Source organism: Tachypleus tridentatus, chromosome 9 (genome assembly GCF_004210375.1).
Source record: "Tachypleus tridentatus isolate NWPU-2018 chromosome 9, ASM421037v1, whole genome shotgun sequence".
NCBI classification, from domain to species: Eukaryota; Metazoa; Arthropoda; class Merostomata; order Xiphosura; family Limulidae; genus Tachypleus; species Tachypleus tridentatus.
In genome coordinates this window covers 40851933-40874841 of record NC_134833.1, presented here as the reverse complement: position 1 = coordinate 40874841, position 22909 = coordinate 40851933, and the positions used below count along the sequence as shown (strand labels likewise).

At 34.6% G+C, this 22909-nt stretch overlaps 1 protein-coding gene across 5 annotated transcripts in view; it reads right to left on the bottom strand.

Annotated features, from left to right (window-relative positions):
• Positions 1–22909, bottom strand: part of stet (rhomboid serine protease stem cell tumor) — a 144598-nt gene that overhangs the window by 79955 nt on the left and 41734 nt on the right. For all 5 annotated transcript variants that reach the window (XM_076453964.1, XM_076453963.1, XM_076453961.1 and 2 more), the window contains 2 exons: positions 22025–22048; positions 18586–18750 (listed from right to left, as the gene is read on the bottom strand). In XM_076453964.1, coding sequence (XP_076310079.1) covers positions 18586–18750; positions 22025–22048 — 189 coding nt within the window. The remainder of the gene's footprint in view (positions 1–18585; positions 18751–22024; positions 22049–22909) is intronic.

Here is a 22909-nt window from a genome sequence, read left to right as displayed (position 1 = left end):
CGAACCTATATTCGTTGATTGTAGGAATTGCAGAATACAAAAAATGACTTTCTTTCTTTTAAACAAAAACAATGTAAAGTTTTGTGTAAACAGTGTTGACACTTTGTCAAAATCAATGACAGTAACACACTACCTACCAAGAGTTTCTCTGCTTTACTGAAGAATGCTTTGCTTATTTTTAACGAAGAACTTTACAACTCGCGTTGGGCCAACAGTAAGGATTGTACTTTGAACTGGAACTTTCCGCTGAGCCTATCGATTGGGAGGCACTTAAAGAAGTATTTCCTATGTTCTCACAAAACTAATAAAAAAATATCTTCACTAGTCGTCCCTAATTTCAAAGTGACAGACTATATGGAAGGAAAACAGCCAGTGAATGAAAAATAACCTACTACCAGCATTTGTTTGATCTAACAATGGAACTTGACCGTCACCTTTATAACGCACCCAGGCCCAAAAGAAGTATAAAGCACGATTATGTTTCGGTAACTTCACGTTAATCACTGGGTCACGCTCGACCCATGTGCAGCACAATTAAAATTAACTTTCAATCAATTTTATCATGCCTATTTGTTTTCTTTTAACTAAGCACAAAGTTACAAAATGGGCTATATGTGCTCTGCCCACCACGGGTGTCGAAACCTGGTTTCTAGCGTCATAAGTCCGCAGCCATAGCGCTGTACCACTAGTGGGCAATCATACCTAAAATAAAAAAAATTGAAAATACACACACACACACACACACACACTATACAGTATCTTGCCCCCCGCTAGAACAGCGGTAAGTCTACGGATTTACAACGCTAAAATCGGGGGTTCGATTCCTCTCGGTGGACTTAGCAGATAGTTCGATGTGGCTTTGCTATAAGAAAAACACAAATACACATACAGTGTCTTAGCACAGATATTATTCTTGTACTAGCTACAATCAATTTTAATAGTATTAAATCCAGCAAGAAGGACACTGTACTTTTCAGTTGAGACGTCACTGTGGTCGAAACCAGATTAACATGGTAATATATGTGTTTGTCTTCAAAGAATGTGAAAAACAAACCGATGAGTCAGTAGATAAATAAACAGGGAAGTCAACGAGTACTGTCCAAGAGAGAGCATATTAGAATGAACACACAAGGGTATGAATAAGATATATTCAAACGGCTAGACTTGCAACAGAGTATTTACATTTCGCTGAATTTCCAATAAATAACTGAGGCACAACGTTGAAAAAAAAAAAACAAAAAAACTCTATGCCATATAGATAGGCAGACTGATGTGTCAGTTGTAAATGAATCAGTTACTGGATGCTTTGTTGGTAAACGAGTAAGAGAATAACTGTGTATTTACCATTCTTAATTAATTTGAACAAAGATACAGGATAACTGATTGACGTAATCATGTGACTACTTTTTCTGAGCTGAAGTGGAACAAATAATACGGAGCTGATCTGACTTAGTACGATATCACTGGACTCCAGTTGGTGGATTTACTGACAGTCTTTGTAATCTACGTTCAAAATGTTCCAGAAATACAGATCAAACTATTTGTAGATCCATGTTTTAGACCCCTGTAGATCAGCTTTACCGGCATAACAGAGTTGTTCAACAGTAAAATAAAATGGTACGAGATAATAATATAAATCACCACAGCTGAACAATATACTTAAATTATACCATTATTAATATTACTAGATTTAACTGCTACATACCAGAGGCTAGTTGTTTCCCTTTGCCCAGGCACTTGTAGAATAAAATTGGAGCTCCAAAATGCTAAGATACAAATATGTTTTAAAAGTTCGACGTTAAACCTCTGCTAATACAATTACTAGTGGCTAGAACCGTGTACACTTAATTTCGAATAGGATGTGTACAGAACCGTATGATGGCTCAGATTGTATGACAGCATGACGGCTCAAGTTCATACTCTGTGACTGCACGTGACGGCCCAAGCTTAGGTTGTATGCCTGCAACTGATGTCCAAGTTTTGGCTGTATGTTTGCATCTGAAGGCCTAACTTTAGACTACAAATGATAGTCCAAGTTTAGATTGTTTAAAATGTACCCAACTACAAACTTCAATGCTCACAAAGCTATTTCAGTTAACTACTATGATATGTAGATTCATAGTATAACGAAATTAAATTATAATTGTTAAACTCACGTGTGTAAACATGTCAAACAGGAAGAATATGATTTTCTTTACTCTCGTTTACAGGATAGCTTTCCTCATTGAACACGATTGGATTTGTTTTATGTTGTTGTTTAGTGTTTCCACGCAATAACATAAAAATATATACAGTAGGTTACTTTGTTATTAACAGTGGTTCCAGTTACACGGGTTAGGCACCCAGGACTTTGGCTGTATGGCAGACCTTAATATATAAAATTATTCCAGAACGAGTTAGAACAATATTTTTAGCACTTTTAGGTTGAACTAAAATTCCATACAAAATTAAGTGTCACGAAAAAAATTCGCAAATTTAGTGACGCTATCGCAAGTTTTTTTTTTGTTTTTTGTTTACTCCCATTGCACACAGTTGGACAAATCGTACTGTAGGTTAGAGCTGAAACCCAGACTTCAATCGACGAAAGTGCCATCTAGCCGTTTCAAAAGCTTGTTCTCCAATCTTCAGTCTCTCTTTTACTTGTTTGAATGTCATCGACTAACATACCAGTGTTAGTATAACTTTTATATAAACATATTTCTCTGACAGTTTGTTGTACATCGTTGGCAGATAAGAATAGTTTTGTATTATCAGATTTCTTACAAATATCGTCTCCAATCAAGATCACAAGACCACCTGGATCTCCTTCCTGGAAGTAACATAGTGCATAAATCCTTATTACAGTCAAGCAGAACGCAAGAAATCGATTGTTCTTGTCAAGAGCTCTGAAACTTGGTACCTTGGAAAGTTTTATGTCGCTGTAGATTAGATGCCAAAGAACTAGCAAATTGAATATACATCGTTCCGCCCCCTGTTAGAGTACTTGGAGTACTATAACAACGCCTTGAACATCATACTTGAGTTCTTGGATGATCTGCGACATTTCTTTGGTGTTATGAAATCCAAGGGACCCTCAGAAGTATTCCTAGACATTTCATCTTCATAATTCTCCAATGGAATAGCGTAATCAATCATTCCTTATTTCTTTTTTCGTGCTTTTAATTTACTCTGTGACTGTTTCCAAAATGCGTTTCGTGCAGTTTTGACCTCTGGGTTTAAACTGTTTCATCCCCACTGAGGTTTCCCAAAATACCACCCGCTTACAAACCATTTTCTTATTTTCCAGTATTAACGTTACTTTATCAGTCAATACAAGATAAATATACTTACTCACTGAATGCCGGTATCTGTTTTGTGGCTAGCTACGGATCTGGTTTTCGCAAAGGTTGCGGCAATCGCCTTCTTTTTGTCCAATCAGGTTTTGCTAAAAGTGTTAGCCATTAAACAAACAATTCGAAATGACTTGAAAAATTAGGTTCTGTAAAATCCTGGGTGCCTGGCACGTGGAAGCTCTGTTAAAATTTAAAAGTTATTGGTACGCATAATTGTATATGTTATAATAAGTAATTTTTCCCATTTGCCATAGTTGTTGCATACTACAGTAAAATTATTTGGAGGTTTGACCGAGAGCTAATCACACCTGTTCTAGTTCCGGTGCTGCTTTTGTAACTTACTCCTTCCATTGTCAATCATGCTTATTTTTTATGGTAATAATTACGCAACAGTGTTCGGTACCATACTGAATGAACAGCAAGATGAACGTCACATCATTTCTTTCAGGCTTCTCCTTAATCTTTAACATCTCGCTAAGCAAACATTATTCCTCTGAAATATGTCATATGTTGTTCCCCAGCTACACGCTGCACTTTCGAATAAATAAGTATTAAACAGGTAATTTGTTACATCATGGCTCGAATCTGTCACAGTAAGTCAATTACACCATTTTATGTTCTTATGAAACTGTTAGTTACACAGGAGTGCGATGGTTTTCTTGTTTTGAAATGTTTGCACGTTCTACTCCTGTAGGTTAAATCCGAAAATGATATCCATTTTTCCCCATCACGTATAGATTTTGCACAAAAGTTCATATGTACATTTTACATAAGTGAATAATTTTCACTGAAATCGCGCCACATTTTGTCATGCTTAAAACGTTGACACCTACTAGCTAAAGATTTCTCTAGACCTATCGCGATGTGAAAGTATTATCTCTCGTCCTAGAACCCAAACACAACAAATTTAATAAAAAATATTCTCGTAAACAACCTAATAATTAGGACAAAGTAAGAGTTTTTTTATCCCGATTGGTAAAAACTCTTTACACGATAATAAAAAAATATTTTCGAAATCTGCAAAGCTTGTTTGGTTTTCTTAATTTCGCACAAAGCTACACGAGAACTATCTGCACTAGCAGTCCCTAATTAAGAAGTGTAACACTAGAGGGAAGGCAGCTAGTCATCACCACCCACCGCCAACTCTTGGGCTACTCTTTTACCAACGAATAGTGGGACTGACCGTCACATTATAAAGTCCCCACGGCTGAAAGGGCGAGCATGTTTGGTGCGACCGGGATTCGAACCCGCGACCCTCAGATTACGAGTCGAACGCCTTAACTCACCTGGCCTTGCCGGGGTAATACAGATGTACCAACTTCTTTTGATAACTTAAATTTTTAATTGAAAAATTAATCATCAGAGCAGGAAATAACCGATATTTACTCCAAATACTATAAAGCTCCACATTCGAAAAGATATAATATTAAACTTGTGTCGATAGTAGAAAACATGAAACATGACAAAAGAGTATTCTCGTTTGTTGTTTTACCGTTCCCCTCTTACCTAAGTAGGGTTAGCACAGTTCATAAGTCAAATACCGGTACATAATAACCCTCTCCTTGTTTATCAAACTGCTGACAGTTTTAGCAATGAGAACTGTTTCAGAGTGGATAATAAAGGACAAGAAAAAGAAAATATCAGTTCAGAATAACAGGAACATAAATAAATATAATACCAGCTGAGGCCAATTACAACCCCAATCAGGAATCAATTTAAATTCTAGAAACATTAATTAAACTTTTCTGTCTGTAGTCTCATTCAATAGTAAGCTTCATTTCTGTTGATAACTGCGTCAATTTATTATTTTTCTAAACCTTACATCACTTACTGCTGTAGTTATTTGGAGTAATCGACTAGCTATTTCTTTATGACCAGTACATAGTTTTACATGTGATTCAAATTATATCAACAATAGAGAAGCATTGAAATGTTTTTTTTTGTTTTTTTTACTGTGGAAGATATCCGTAACGTGTCACAAAATTAGGCTAACATCAAACAAAATATTTTACTTGATACAAAATTAAACTAAAAACAAATATTGTAGTATTTTCCTGTGAATTTTACTCATAAATGTATTACGAAATTAGACTAAGAACCAACGTCCATTATTTTCCTATGGAAGATGACCATAAATATGGTTATTTTGATTGTTTCTGTGACTTAACTAAAACCTCATGACGCTATTCCCATTCCATTCATAAAGGCAACAATACAGTGTTAAGATTTTGTACAGAGTGTTTAGATGGGTAAAATCTGTTGAAACGTTTCAGGTGTTAAAATTCAAAATTTTAATCCTGGGATGAGCAGACTTTCAACAGTAGAATGATTTTGTTTGTTTTTTTACTTTCGCCCAAAGGTGGTTCATGTTTTCATACGCCAAGGCACTAGACGTGAACAGATATAAAACCGTAACGATTTGTTTGTTTGTTTTGAATTTCACGCAAAGCTATACGATGGCTATCTACGCCAGCCGTTCCTAATTTAGGAGTGTAAAACTAGAGGGAAGGCAGTTAGTCATTACCACCCACCATCTATTCTTTAGCCACACTTTTACCAACGAATAATGGTATTGACCATCACATTATATCGCCCTAACGGCTGAAAGGGGCGAGCATATTGGATGGGATGGGAAATTAAACCCACGACCCTCATATTACGAGTCGGGCGCCCTAACCAGCTGGGCATACCAGGCCCACTATAATGATATTTTGCTTGTTTGTTTAAGGAACAGTCAGACATCTACAAGTTGTTAAACATCTAAAAACTTTCCCAACTGTACCACTGTCTGAAAATAATCGTAATGCTTTTCAGATAATCTAAGACTAAAAATTAATGCATGTTGTATTTATATAATTTTATACTAGTGATAAAATCGACACTGTTGCTTGTTTCTATTTTGTTTTAAACACAAAACTACACAATGGGTTATTTGTGCTCTGCCCACTACTGGTATCAAAACCTGATTTTTAACGTCATAGGTCTAGATATTTACCACTGAGACACCGAGGGGGAAGGGGAGCAAGATATTGTTAAAGTATTGCTGGTATCACTACTGTGGCAACGAAAATATACAAGACAATTTTCTACCTTAAAAATTCAAGAAATGTTGAACCTAACAACAGATGTTTGCGTAATATATCACACTAATTAGAACAATATAATACTTATCTGGCCCAGTGGTTCCAACACATTTATATATATTCCTTCTTTCAAATTCTTGGAGTAAATTATAAGGATGCTGACAAATACTTGAGAAGGAAATGATGTGAAAAACAAATAAAATATCTTTCTTCAATTATCTACTTTCTGTATAATTATTAAAGACAGAAATCATCGTTTTCTAAAGCCACATTATCAGAACTCGTGGTAGCAAAGTTAAAGATCATAAGATGTTTCGTAAAATACAGACATTTGAAACGTTTCGGTTCAAATTGTTGAAGAAGTATAATATAACTTAAAAATAATCAGAGCCATAGAAATCACTTAATACTTGTTCACTACGTGTCTTCACGGGTTTTATACCACGTTTTATTAAGTATCTTAATTGCTTCCATTAGAATAATGAAATTAATGCGCGTTATATTTTAATTTGTCGTTGCAACCTAGCTGTAAAGAGGTCGCTGACTAAATTTAAAGGCTACAATCTAATTAATTTTCTTTAAGTATAAGCCCGGCATGGCCAGGTGGTTAATGCACTCGACTCGTAATCTAAGGGTCGTAGGTTCGAATCCCCGTCACACCAAACATGCTCGCCCTTTCAGCCGTGAGGGCGTTACAATGTGACGGTCAATCCAAATATTCGTTGGTAAAAGAGTAGCCCAAAAGTTGGTGGTGGGTGGTGATGACTAGCTGCCTTCCTTTAGTCTTACACTGCTGAATTACGGACGGCTTGCGCAGATAGCCCTCGAGTAGCTTTGCGTGAAGTTCAAAACAAACCAAACCTTTATGTATGTACTTCATGTGAAAATAATATATTACAAAAAACAGCTATTTGTATTTAAATTAAATAATAATAACAATAACTCAGAAGTATGTTTTAAAAACACTTTTACGAACAAAATACAGTAAGATTTGTGTCATCGAGTGTGCTGTTCTATGAACGTGCACGGCACAGCCCAAAAAGCCTCTCTCATTATAAAACGATCATATATTAAACTAAATTTAGCGGCCCGCACGCGCCACAGGAAGTGCAAAAGCTATTCTATGCTTTCTCCTTTGGTATTCCGTAGTGATGACCGCGATGCCGATCACGTGACATAAAAACAGTTCAAGTCGTAAGGAAGCGCTTTCCTGATGAATTCCAGGAATTTCCTTTCCACAAAACAGCAGTATGGTATTGTAACTTCCGGTTATACCAATGACATGCGATAGTATTGCTTAAACTTCAGAACAATGCTTAAAGTCAAGGTTTACTATACATGCATGTATATTCGATTTTTAAAATTTCATGTTTTTCGCTTTTACTCCATGTCCTTTATACACTGTGGTATATTGGCATATTTACTGATGTAAATTTTATAAGCCTTTTGATAGACCTCTATATAATGAATATAGTAGATAAACTCTGTACGCATTCTTATCCACAAACATATACATATATATGTTATTTATCAAAGAAGATTCCGTTGTATCAATCTAACACATCAGTTCATTCTGTGATATCACCACTGGTAGGATTTATTATTATTTTCGTACGTTAGTTTTTAATTATTGTAAATAATGTGCAACATCACAGGATACCGATCATTCTGTGGAGATTAAATAAAATGTATAAAATTCTCCATTATTTAAAGATGGCTGCTGCAGAATCTGTGTATGTTATGTGTTAACTGGATTTATGCTAAATTACTTACTAAAAAAACACAAATGAACTTATCATTTAAGTACAAATCAAACACCTTTCCATGACTAATAACTTTAAAAAAAATTGAACAATTTTTGGAAGGGTAAGTAAAAACCCTTTCCAAAATAAAATATTGACACACCAAAGCCGTAAATATTAAATTTTCTGGAACTGTGGTAACCATCTATATTCTATTAAATTGTCGAAGCTATGAGAACCATCTATATTATATTAAATTGTGTAAACTATGTTAAACCATTTATATTATACTGAACTACTTAAACTGTGGTAACCATCTATCATATACAGTCTCCCGCTGGTACAGCGATAAGTCTACGAACTTACAATGCTAAAATCAGGGGTTCAATTCCCTCGGTGGACTCAGCAGATAATTCGATGTGTCTTTGCTATAAGAAAACACACACACTCATCTATATTATATTATTTAAACTGTGGTAACCATTTATATTAAACTTTCTACACTATGGTAAGGCCCCAACATGGCCAGGTGGTTAAAGTATTCGACTCGTAATCTGAAAATCGCGGGTTCGAATCCCCGTCACACCAAAAATGCTCACCCTTTCGGCCGTGTTAACGTTATAATGTGACGGTCAATAGCACTATTAGTTGGTACAAGAGTTGGCGGTGGATGGTGATGACTAGCTGCATTCCTTCTAGTCTTACATTGCTAAGTTAGAGACGACTAGCGCAGATAGCCCTCGTGTAGCTTTGCGCGAAATTCAAAACAAACAATATGATAAACCATCTATATTAAATTAAACTGTTTACAACATGGTAAAACATTTACATTATTTAAAACCGCACAGAGCATGGTAAAATACCTATTTTATTGCACAGAGTTTGGTACATGGTATTTCATTAACATTACGTTTAATGTCTATACTACGGTAAACCTTTTACATCATGTTTACGTTTGTACATTACGGTGAACCTTTTACAACATGCTAACATTTGTACCCTACGGTAAACAATATATATAATTTTAAGTTTGTAAATTACAGTAAACAATTTTTAGTTATGTTGACGTTTGTACAAGGTAAACCATTTACATCAGGTTAACATTTGTACAGTACGGTTTGTACATTACGGTAAGCTATCTACATTATTATGTCATCGCGTTATGGTTTCCTTTTTAAGTCCATAGAGCTGATACTTGTAAAAATATTTCATACTGTAAGTTATGTTATCTAGGTATAATTAGTACATTAGAATGTAACTCAGAATAAGTTTAATTTCTATAAAGTTTTAAGACTAACCATTAATTCAATATTAAAAATTACTGCTAGCGTTTTCTTCATTATGGTAATACTTACACTTCATCATCAAGTAAGCAGTTTTGAATTCTTAAATCAGTATCTTATAAGTGTCATCTACCTGCTTAGTAAACAACATTAATTCATGAGTTTATAACTTCTTCCACTTACCTAATATACAACATTACTCCAATGTCCTAAGTAACAACATATTCCATTTCTTTAATACATATTATTACCACAATTCCCTGCTTGACATATTTTCGATTTACCTAAAACCTAACATTATTTTATTTCTCTAATTAAAAACGCATTCAATTTACCTAATATCTAACATTGTTCCTATTATCGAGGTAGTAATTATCTTGGACTTACCTAATACACTACATTACTTCTGTTCCTACATGTTTCCAACGATTAATCTACTTTATCTTACATTCAATTGTTCACCAAGCTGTCCAAAGAATTTTTGGATCTATGCGGAGACAACCAGAGAAGCCTGACCGTCACAAACCTTGACCAACATGGGAAGATATCATGCGTTTCACATCCATTTATCTCGGAATATATAACTTTCATGTACCCAGTTTACTCAAGTAACGGATGACTAACTTCGAAATATTCTAAGCAAAACGGACCTGATTAGATATCCCTTCTTATAGACAGAACTGCACATCTTTACATACTTGACTGACCAAGGATAGAGAACTTTGAACTGGTTATACAAGATTTGCGAAATTGTTAGGGCTATGCACTATAACTTTACATACTTTGTAAAGGTTCTAAGTTATAAAATGAAACATTGCACTGACTACATTTGCAAAGGAAACCTGTTTTTTCTGTCTGAAAAAATATATACCTTTATATGGACAGAAAGTGATATTAATAAAGTCATTCTAACACAGTGAAAACAGTTGAGGGATATCAGAATTACGCCAGTAAACGCAGCAATTGAAATATAGCCATATTTACTCGTTACTTTGTAAACTGATTCGTTTTGATACTTGAATTCAACATTATTTCATGTTTGATACTCAGAAGAAAAAAAACACCGTGAAAACAAATTTTGACCAGAAATATCAAATTACTTGTGATGCTTCATATTAAATTACGTTCATGTGAATGTATGCAATGGTTGTTGTTGTTGTTTTGAATTAAGCACAAAGCTACACAATGGGCTATCTGTGCTCTGTCCACCACGGGTATCGAAACCAGGTTTTTAGCATTGTAAGTCCGCAGACATACCGCTGAGCCACTGGGGGACATATGCAATGGTGAGATGTAAAAGTTACAAGTCCATTGATACGAGAAACTGTCCAAAATTACCAAAACAGTTAAAAAAGCATGCAAACACCTCTCAAACTGTGAACACACAATTTTACTGACAAAGATTGGTAACAAATCTTGATTAAATTTTTATTTACTTAAAGTGTACAATATAACTCAAAGCAACTTTGATCTTATACGTTTTACATACATATTTAAATGAAATTAGAATTTCCAACTGGAACAGTTCTTTACGCGCAGTGGGCAAATAGACAAAATCAGAGACCCGCCCGAAAGGATTCACATATAGGCATTTATAATTTTAATATACTCGTCACAGGGAAGATAACTAGCAGACCCTGCCGCACAGCTGTGTATATGTGAATCATATTCAAAAACAAAACGTCTCGAATCACAAGCCTACAGTTCTTGGGTCCTTCCCATCTAATTAATAAGTAAAATTGGTAATTATATCAAGCTTTTGTTTAGAGAAAGTCATTTCTTTATTTTTAAAATCCTGTTATGTTATCGCGCATTATTCATTACGCTGTGCCACTGGGTGACTACCACCATAGATCTGATAATTTTCAACACGTTAAACTACATATATTGGCATGTCTGCGAACTCACAACGCTAAAATCTGGGTTTCGATAGCCGTAGTGGATAGAGAACAGATAGTCCATTGTGTAGCTTTGTGCTTACCTTCAAACAAAACAAAGGATCTGATATATTTCCAACAAGTTAACTTACTGCGACGGATTTACTATTATATGTTTATTTTAATATCGATACATGTTTCAATTGTCCCTCCGCTGGGACAGCAGTAAGTCTTTAGATTTCCCTCGGTGGACACAGAAGATAGCCCAATGTGGCTTTGCTATAAGAAACACATACATACACACCGTTTCAATTTAATATATATTTATAAATGCATGTAGCTTATACAGTTAAGTGTATATTCCAAAATTCCCGCCTATTCACTAAAGTTGTAGAGGATTCTCGAGTCTAAGAATAAAAAATGTACGGTTATGTGTGCATATAAACAATAGTGATTGCCATTATTGTTGCATTAGGTGAATTTTTTAAAAACTCTCCTCCCAAGCTTGTAAAAGGTAACTGACGCAACGCGAAGAGACAGTATATATTGTTGTTTTGCTACACTTGGTATACTATAAACCTCTGAAGCAAATAACTGTGATTAACGCTTATTAATAAGGACACTAGAGTTATCTGACCAGAAACATTTACAGATTTTGAATATTACAAACCGTTTAACTTCAGCGGTAATACACTCACGTGTGACCATCAAAGAGCTAGCTAACTCCCAGTTAAATGAATTGCACCGATATCAACTCAAAATTAATCGTAATACATAACGTAATAAATCGGAAACTAGTCCGAGATAAATTATAATATGTAATGCTATATAAAAGATACGATCATGGATCTGATATATTTACATCACTTTAAAATATATAAAAGACTCTATATTAAAGATATATCTCCATCACGTTAAAGCGTATAAAAGGAGCTATATCAATGATACGATCATATATCTCATATACTTCCGTCCCCGCTGGTACAGCGGTATGTCTTCGGATTTACAACGCTAAAATCAGGAGTTCGATTCCCCTCGGTGAGCTCAGGAGATAGCCCGATGTGGCTTTGCTGTAACACAAACACACACACACTCATATACTTCCAATACGCAAACCTATACAAAACGTAGGATCACAGAACGTTGTTTTCAAGTTTATATATTTTAATGGTAAAATGTTGATTAACCTGACTAGTATTAAAAACCAACTACTAAGAATAACGCTCTCTATTAACAGTCAGAAACTACATTATATCATGCTTGATTAAGTAATAATTTCAATTAAAAGCTTTCATTAGAATGTTGTGTTTGTAGAGAATGTTGAATGCCAAACCAATAGAACAGCATTTTTCAAAGCATGTTTTATATGTTCAAAGTTGACATATTCATTCTGTTTGAAAATATATACGAACATATAATAACAGTTATTAATGGAATTTTAAAACAATTGATTTGCTTTAAAGGTAGTGGGATTTATTACCTGTTTCTCACATTGGAATTTTGAGTTATCGAAGTATGAAAAATGCTATCAAAAAAATGACCACTATACTACACTATGTTAGCGTAAAGATCCAAGCATGACCTGGGAGTCTGTTAGAACCACACTTAAGGTTATGTTACAGTTTGTTGAAGTAGGTCCTTCAACAGGTTTTGTACATTCTAATACTTGTTTACAAACTAGTGAATTACAATACAGCAGTGTAAACACCTACACATGACTTGAAGGAGGTGTGTTCCTTTAGAACCATAATGGATGATTCTTGTATTGTCTGGTGAAGTTTGTTTGTTTGTTTTTGAATTTCGCACAAAGCTATTCGAGGGCTATCTGTGCTAGCCGTCCCTAATTTAGCAGTGTAAGACTAGAGGGAAGGCAGCTAGTCATCACCACCCACCGCCAACTCTTGGGCTACTCTTTTACCAACGAATAGTGGAATTGACCGTAACATTATAACGCCCCCACGGCTGAAAGGGCGAACATGTTTGGCGCGATGGAGATGCGGATCCGCGACCATCAGATTATGAGTCGCACGTCTGGTGAAGTAGGTCCTTGAATAGGACATGTATATTCTAACGTTTCTATATAAAGCTATTAAACTACAAGTACAGTAGAGTAACTATACAATATATATATCTATACTCATATGCACACTCTAGTTAGAATCATAACTGGATGATTGTTATAAAGTGTAATGAAACAAGTTTATAAATCGATAATAAACTCGTGTATTATCGCACACATTCTAGAGTCTGCGTACACTTCTCCTTTCAACTTTTGCCTAATCTTACTCCAAGTTACGAAGGTCAAACACCAACTTTTTTAGAGAGCAAAATAATCTGTTATATTTTGGGGAAAATAAAGACATGCCTATGAATAATTACACTGAACTACAGTTCAAAAGTTATAATTAAACTTAAGTTACACGGGTTCAGGGCTTACTATTTTACGATTAAGTGGCTCGTGGCGCTTCAAACTCATCATATTATAACTGTTTTTAATTTCTATAGCAGTTACGCACTCCAGTTTTCACGTGAACAGGCAAACCCAATTCCAAGTAACAAGTTACGTTTTTAAGGCTTACCATTGCTCTTTACAATAGGCATTAAGATACTTTCAGCATGATTAAAGTGAGTTTTGCGTATCTAATTTTAAATAGATTTTACTAAAACGAAATACAATAGCAGAATAACTTTTTTTACAACACGTCTTCATGAATTTCTAGTTAAAAACAGTGATACAGCTGAGAGATACGACATAGAAAAACTCCGAGCTCTTCGCTTTTCAAGTTCAGCTTCTGAATTAACGAACTTAATCATTTCAATGCAGCTATGTTACATAAAATAAACATTAATTTCAGCCAACATTTATGATGCTAATGTTTTAAAATAAAGAGCTGTTCTTTGTTCGAACAAAATTTGTTTTTCCGAATTTCAGACAAAGCTACATGAGGGTCATCTTCGTTAGCCGTCTCTAACTTAGCAGTGTAAGAATAGAGGAAAGACAACTAGTCATCACCACCCACCGCCAACTCTTGGGCTACTCTTTTACCAATGAATAGTGGGACTGACCGTCACATTAAGACAGTTTAACGGCTGAAAAGGCGAGCATATTTAGTGGGATGGAACGCTTTAACTACTGGCCATGCCGGGTCTCGAACAAAATCGCTTTTAGGATTAACATTTGTTTTAAGGAAAAGGGGAAAAACATTCTTCCCATAAAGTTCAGAATTTTCAGTTTTCTACAATTCCTTTAAAATGCTTTTTTTTTTTGCCATGGTATTTATCGAAAGTTTAGAAGTCTATCAATTTATTTCATTTTTTCATCAAACAACCAATATCTAACTCATTTGTTCTCTTAAATTGTAAGTTATCCGGTGGGTCAGCAATAAGTTTATGAGCTTCCAGTGCTAAAATCCAGAGTTCAATTCCTCACAGTAGACATAGTGCAAATAGTTTATTAAGTAGCTTTGTGTTAAAGATACAATAAGACAACACCTTAAGTATGAACTCTATTTGTGTGTCTTGGGAAAATTGAGAAGTCCTATACCATGACTCTTCACTGTAGTCAAAGTTTAAATCGCCAAATTACATGCGTGTAACTAAAACAAAGTAACACTATGCGATATTCTTGCTTAAAGACGAAACAAGAAGAATGCAGAATGGACTATTTTATATTTTCAAAAGAAGGTGAAATGCTTATCCACTTTCTTTAAAATACTTCTGAAAAAAACCAAAAAACTTGAAATGTGCCCTTGAAGGTTTTCTTTTTCTTTTCTTCTTTTATCGTTCTGCTATCACGGAGGAAAAACGCTGCATGGGTGGTAAGCAAATACAGACTTAGGTCCTAACACAGGATTTTGCCGTCGGCAATTAACGTTGATTATCACTGGCTTCAGTTTGATGACCAGACCCGGGAGCAGGTTTAACGTAACAGTTTTAATCAGCGTGTTCTGCACCGTTACATTTAAGCCCCAAGGACTTGAGTATTCGTCATGCTAGCCAATTATTAAAAAAAAAAAAAGAAGTCCACCTGGATGACAGAAAGAAAGAAATGCACGTGCTCACAGCTTTCAAGCTTCACATATAAACTAGGTACAGATTCAAATGCCGAAAAAAAGTAACATAAACTGAAATATATATCTCGCGTTAACTCAAAACGAAAAGTTCATATAGTCTACAGCATACAACAGAAATATTTGAAAGTTAAAGTGACTCCATTTTTCCGTAATATATGTAACTATACAAGAATGGCATACAGAATCCGTGTTATCAATTCTCCAAAACGTCAAATTGATGTAAGATTTGCTATGAAAACTGACAACTTGAGTTGAGTTCTGCATTTTGAGTTCCTAAATTGTCTTCTAACTTCCTACTAGTTGGTTTGTAATTAAGCTACACAATGGGCTATCTGTGCTGTGCCCACTACGGGTATCGAAAACCGGTTTCTAGCGTTACAGGTCCACAGACTTACCACTCTGTCAGTGGGGGGGATGCTATAAAAATATATTTAGTCTCTATTTTATATTATATCTTATGGGCCTGTTTCCACCCAACAGAAAGGGAAGAGGTAGTAACATTACTTCTAATGTTAAATGCGAAAAGAATCTTCTTACATCTATTTACTGAAGACAAGGTTCTTATAACAATGAAATCACTCATCATATCGACAACAGATCTGTTATTCCACACACTTTTAATCGATTTGTTCACTCTTAATAATTTTATTTTTTGTAATTTTAAAAATTATAATTATAATTAATTACTCACGCTGTATCTCCTTTTTAATGTACGCTATTACTAAAATATATTCAGAAACTCTAGTTTTAGAATACAAAAGAAATAACATGTGGCATTAATATCCAATTTCTGAACAAATTTTACACTATTTTAACAAAAATGTTTTACCCCATTTCCGTCAATGTTCATACAATCTTGAAGCTCATTCCAAAACAAAACCATACCTAGCTGACAACATGCTACGCCTAATGAAGTCTTCAATTTCGAATACTAAGCAAAACACTTTCTGAAATTACCTTATCAGAAGAACTAGTCTTGTGAAGAATATTGGGGACGGTCTTAGACTCAAAAAAAAAATCAAAATACGCGTCAACAGGTGCACCACAGTTCAGGTTTGAACAGTTTCTTAAATATTCATGAATTCTTTTACGCGCAGGTCTGTATGTTTCTCCAATGACCTGGAAACAGAGAGATTGTTCTCTGAACGTTCTTTATATTTTATGGATGCTTAAGGTCTGTATCATAAGTGTTGCAAATCTGAAGTTACCATAAGTGCTAATTTATTTATCATTCTCTCTATTTTTAAACTTCTACCTAATAGTTTTACTAAATTTATGGTTGAAACAATATATTCACCTTTGAAAACAAACTTCTACTTGTCGACGTCATAAATAAAGACGCACATTAACTTGAATAATGTATTCGAATAGGCGTGAACACTGTGGTCGCTTACAGTAAATGTTGTAAAGAAATACAAACATATGAGAGTGAACCGGGAGTCTTGTTTAATTAACACTACAAAGACAAAAACATACTAGTTTAAAAACTATAGTTAAGTTAGGCATTGTAAAGTAAGAGAAACATGTCAGCTTCAACCTGGAGTCTTGTCTATTTAACACAATAAAGACATAAACGTACCAGTTTGAAAATTATAATCTTATATTTTATCTGTCCTGAAAATGAGCATGCACCTTAATACCTAAATATGCACGCACGCACGCTCACTTCATTTTAACGAATGTAAACATACCTTGGTAGACATTTTGTACAACGTATTAAAATATAACGAAAGTTTTTAAAATGGTCTAATATTAAGACGTAGAAAAAGCTTTATATGTTTATTAATTGGTACTATTAAGTACTAAATTAAATCAAAAAACGTAAACAAATTACAATGTTGATTAATCTCTTTATAGAATATAGGCCTGAAACAAATGGACTAACAGAATTCGGTTTCTGTGATTAGAATTATTTTGTAGTATCCTAGAAATCCTGTATTTAAAAGAAGTATTGTTGTGATAAAGATACTAATTTGACAGCAAATGTTTTGCATTGTTTTTGTAGTTTACGTGTAATTTATACGAGAGAACTCAGACCATGTAATTGAATCTTATTCGGAGAATTTCTGCGTTTCACAGCTGAAATAAAGTTTCGCAATTGTTGGTATATTACTATAATTAATTTTACTTACCTTACCACAGGTTAATGTATACTTTGTAAGAGGTGGTTCCTGAAAAACTACCAAATACAAGATTAATCCTAAAATTAGTATGGATCTCATACATAAACACATTGTTCTAAACTTCTTATTCACAAAATTGGTTTGGTTCATGCCTTGGTTAATTAGTAAGTGTTCAACAGCATACAACTTAAACAAAATAAGTAATACTGAAATAAATACCACTACTTATTTTAAAGGTTTTCTATATTTTCGTAAGGAATTAGCGATTTCATAGAAACAGTATTGTCAATTCTTTACACGGTGCAACACGTTCAGTCCATCTGAAATGAACAGTGCATAAAGAAGTAGGTAATTTAAAGGCTAAAAAAACGAAATTTTAAATAATTAAACAACTTGAATACTTTACGAAGGAGTACTGAAAATAGGTTTTGTTGTTTTGTACTTCAAATGGAATATCTTAAAATATACGCTCCCCTCAATGGTACAGCAGAGTGTCTGCTGACTCACACCGCTAAAAGCCGGGTTTCGATACCCGTGGTGGGCAGAGCACAGATAGCCCATTGTATGGCTTTGTGCTTAATTCAAAACAAACAAAGAAAACCTCAAAGATACTGTGGATTTTCAACTCTTTTTAAATGACCATATTTGTTTTAGACTTTTTCAACCTAAAGATTCAATTCTTCGATCTCGTTTTTAGTCGATTTTTCAGAATGTCTATCATTAAATGACTGAAAAAAAGTTATTTGATCTGTTCTTTAGTAGCATGTCCTTTAGCGCATAAAAACATTAGTAACTGTAACTCACCATAAGATATTTTTATAGTTGCTGCAGTGATTAAATTTTCCAAATTACATTCTTATAACAAACATCACTAATTATTTGCATACATCAGAAACTCATTGGAGCGTTTAGATGTTGCAAAAGAAAGTTAAATCTAATTTTAAAGATTTATATACCTTGGAAGTATTTATAATTGGATAAAAATTCCAATTACGATAACATTAATTTAATAATGTTTTTAAATGTTTGCCATCAAAACTACAGGGATACAACTTATGTTTTTCTAACTTACTACACCGACAAAGTCTTCGAAGGTGATTGCCAATGATTTACGTTCCTGAGCTTTAGCCGCCAGCATTTCTCTTTTGGATGGGCCAATCTGTTCCTGAAATTCGGGTTTTTTTAACGCTGCAAGGAATTCGTCCCAAGGAATCTCACCAAATCCTTCAGGATCATACTGAAACCACAGATTCTCAATTCAGTTCGAGAAAAAAACCCACAAAATACCTGAATATTCATTATTACCTGTCTAACTAAAATAACTGTTAAAATACAACAGCAAAATTTTCATCCTAACTTTCAGTTATTTAGAAAGTTTTAGAGAATATAGTTTATCCAATGACGTAACATAACAATTCAAAAGTTTTAAATTCATCCCTACAGGAGCCTGGCGTGGCCGGTGGATAGTGCGTTCGATTCGTAATCTGAGGGTCGGGGGTTCGCGTCCCCGTCGCACCAAACATACTAGCCTTTTCAGCCGTGGGGGCGTTATAATATAACGGTCAATCCCACTATTCGCTGGTAAAAGAGCAGCCCAAGAGTTGGCGGTGGGTGGTGATGACTAGCTGCCTTTCCTCTAGTCTTACACTGCTAAATTAGGGGCGGCTTTTTGCGAAATTCAAAAAACGAACAAACGCCCGATCTTCAGTGGACTAACAACACTAGAACCCGGTTTTCAATATCCGTGGTAGGCAGAGCAAAGAAAGCCCACTGTGATGTTTTGTGCACGAATTAAAACAAACAAATCTATCTTCTCGTTTCTTTTTCCGACCAACTGTTTCGGCTCTTTTTCCCAAAATGAATCGTTGACTACTTGCGCTAGCCATCCCTAACTTAGCAGCGTAGACTGAAGGGAAGGTAGAAGCTAGTTATCACTATCCACCGCCAACTCTTGGGCTACTTTTTTTTTTTTTATCAACGAATAGTTGGATTGACCGTTATATCATTACACCCCGATGGCTGAAAGGGCGAACATGTTTGGTGTGACGAAAGTTAAACCTGCGACCATCAGATTATGAGTCGAGCGCTACGCCGGATCTATGTAAGATAATGCCATTTGATTATTTATGTTACTCCAATCAGTCAAACAATTATATTTTATTAAAATTTTAAACCTTACAATAATAGCTTTATTTTTTTAACCACATGCGGTTTCTTCTGCTTAATTATTTTCATATTAAGATACGTTTTCTTCGGAAAATACACCTTTCCAACCAACAATTAGGTTCTTTTGTGGTTATGACAACATTTTTGCCTGCTGAGCTATTAAAACGAGTGTAATTCCATATTATATATAAAAATAGTACTTTAAAGGAACTGATTGTCTACCATTAATAACTTATCCAGTGATGACTGCCGTGACGTCTATTGTATGTACACACACACACACACACACAAACACGCGCGTTGATATGAGAGATTTGTCCAATTTATTACTAATATTTCTAAGGTTATGCAATCAATGGTCTCTGTATTTTATCTAATTATATTTTAATTGAAATTTTTATCATTCTCAACTTGTATAGACATTTATTGTTGTGTTGTCGAAACGACAAAATCAAAATATATACTAATACAAAGAAGTGTGTGAAAAACAAAATAGAACTGGTTCCTTATTTTATTATTATACTGAGTGACTATTCTCCATGAGGTTGGGATGCTCAGGTACTAGTTACAACAAAGTGTTGTTAGGTAGTGGTTTATAAACTTCGGAGTTTGTCACCCCACAACTGGCAGTCAAATTAAAACGTATTTTAGGATTGAATCACCGAACTCAGTTATTTAATTTATTTCGCACGCAAAACATCGATAGTTAAGATCTCTGGAGTATGCGTGACATCGATAGTTAGTCTATGTAGCATAAGTGACATCAAGTTACAACTTATGGAGAATGAGTAATAATGATAGTTACAATCTCTAAAGTACGAATGGTATCGATAATTAGAACCTTTGGAGCATAAGCGGCACTGATAGTTACAATGTCTGGAGAAAGAGCGATACTGATAGTCACAATTTTGATGTAACGTACTTCTCTGTATTATGCAACTTCACATCACCACCCACCGCCAACTCTTGGCTACTCTTTTACCAACGAATAGTGGGATTGACCGTCACATTATAACGCCCTCACGGCTGGAAAGGCGAGGATGTTTGGTACGACGGGGATGCAAACCCGTGACCCTCGGATTACGAGTCGCACGCCTTAACCCACCTGGCCATGCCGGGCCTCAATCGAAAATGTGAAGCATGTTCAGCAACATATCACAATTCGAGCCTTAGACTGGCGTACTAACCACTAAGTCACATTCGACCCTAAAGAGACAAATAAAAATAATATTGATGCTTTCACCTTCAAATACTGTGCTGGTATATTCTATCCTAGAAATAGAATTATATGTTCTTATATTTATTTGTACACGTAATTATAATCACAATACTTTAAGAGATGATTTCAAACAAGTAAGCAACTTCTTGGAGCCTTGATTTTCCAGTTGATTAATAAAGTGGCACCTGATTTAAATCTCAGTTTTAACATGTTTTGAGCACTCGTCATATATATATATATGCAGAGAAAGGAAGAGGTCAAGCTTTCACCTGACCCTCTTAAGTCCATATGGATCTAAATCCGGATGGATGGTCAATCAGTGTAAGTTGAAAACGTTTCTCCAGCTTATTCCTTACTACTGGCACATAATCTGTCAGTGGTAGAAGCTTACCCTGCGACCTCGTTTTCTTGCATGATAAGACTATCTCTTCTGTTTTTTTATATAAGTATAATGATTTACACTTTTGTACAATAATTAATAACAACATACTTTATGTGACCTCTCTTATGAAAACGACGTTCCATGTCTTAGTGATTAGGCCGCTCGACTCGTAATTTGCGGTTTTAAAACCCGGCGTCGAACATGGAGGCTAGCGTTATAGTGTGAGGGTCAATCTCATTATTAGTTGGTAAAGTAGTAGGAATATCTTAAGAGTTTCTAGTGCGTGGTGCTCGTCGGATCGCCTTCATTTTGGCTGCCGGTCAAAAATTAGGGACAGCTGTAGATGGCCTTAGAAGCATTGTCATAAAGCAAACTTTTATACACAAATATTTAAATACTTTTAACTTACCTTAATTTCAATAGTCTGTAATGCGCACAAAAAGAATACAATATAATCTAAGACGATGCGAGCCAAAAGGAACTGTTAACTGCAAATAAAAATATTTGTATATTTTGTATATTGGAATTTTACTATACTCTCTTAACGCATTTATTGCTCCAAAATGTGAAATATGATTTATTTTCTGTGGTAAACACTGGATCGCATGAGACGAAAGAAAAGTTTTATATCGATGGAGTATAATCTTATTTATAAACTTGTAACAACAGAGTTTGGAAAGCTTACTTATCAGGCATTTAATTACTTTAACTCAAGAAGTATTTTATATTTCAACGAAACCTTACCTTGTCAAACAGCTGTTTCCATTTCTGAAAGAAATGAATACACCACACGTTAGAACATAAAGTGACAGGGATGAACATTATTTTAAAACAAAGAGTAAGTAAGAGATTTCTTAATCAGTATTTTACCAATTATACAGCATCTTATTATTTTGTATTAATAACACAATAGCATAATTTGGATATTAAGAAATGCTTTATTTAGCCGATGTGATGACTGATATATATGATATCATTTAGCACTTAGGACGTCGAAATATCTTAACTGTTCTTTCAAAGTGCTTGCCTGTGACGACATTTAACATTCTGTGTAAACTAGAACTGAAAATACTAAACTTAATACGTACATTCGGTTTGGTTTATGAAGTGTATCAAAAAATAACAGACTGCAGGAAATCATAAACACGAAAACGTATTTAAACAATATCAAAAGCAAAAAGCTACCGGGAAGGACACTTTTATGAGCAACAAATACATTATCATTTTGCAAATACCATACATCCTACAGTATATATTTGATATTTCCAAAGAGAACCTATGTCATCTTCTCAACAAGAGATTTGCTAGTCTAGAATTTATTGGAGATGAAGTGAAAGAGACAAGATACAACGTATAAGGCTTAAACAAAAACAAATACGTTATTACTAAAGAAAGAGAAATGATTGACCGTGCAAAAAGACACAATGCATAAGGCTTAAACAAAAAAATTATTGAATAAAAAAGTGATAGAGGAATGGTTGATAGTGTTAGGCTGAGGGCTACTGCGTCGTGATAAAGGGTGAAAAGAGAGAGAAGGAAAAAATATCGAAATGAAAAAATGAAATTAATGAAAGAAAATATATGAGTGTACGTAGACACGATAAGCAAGTTGAAAAGAAAGCTGAAAAC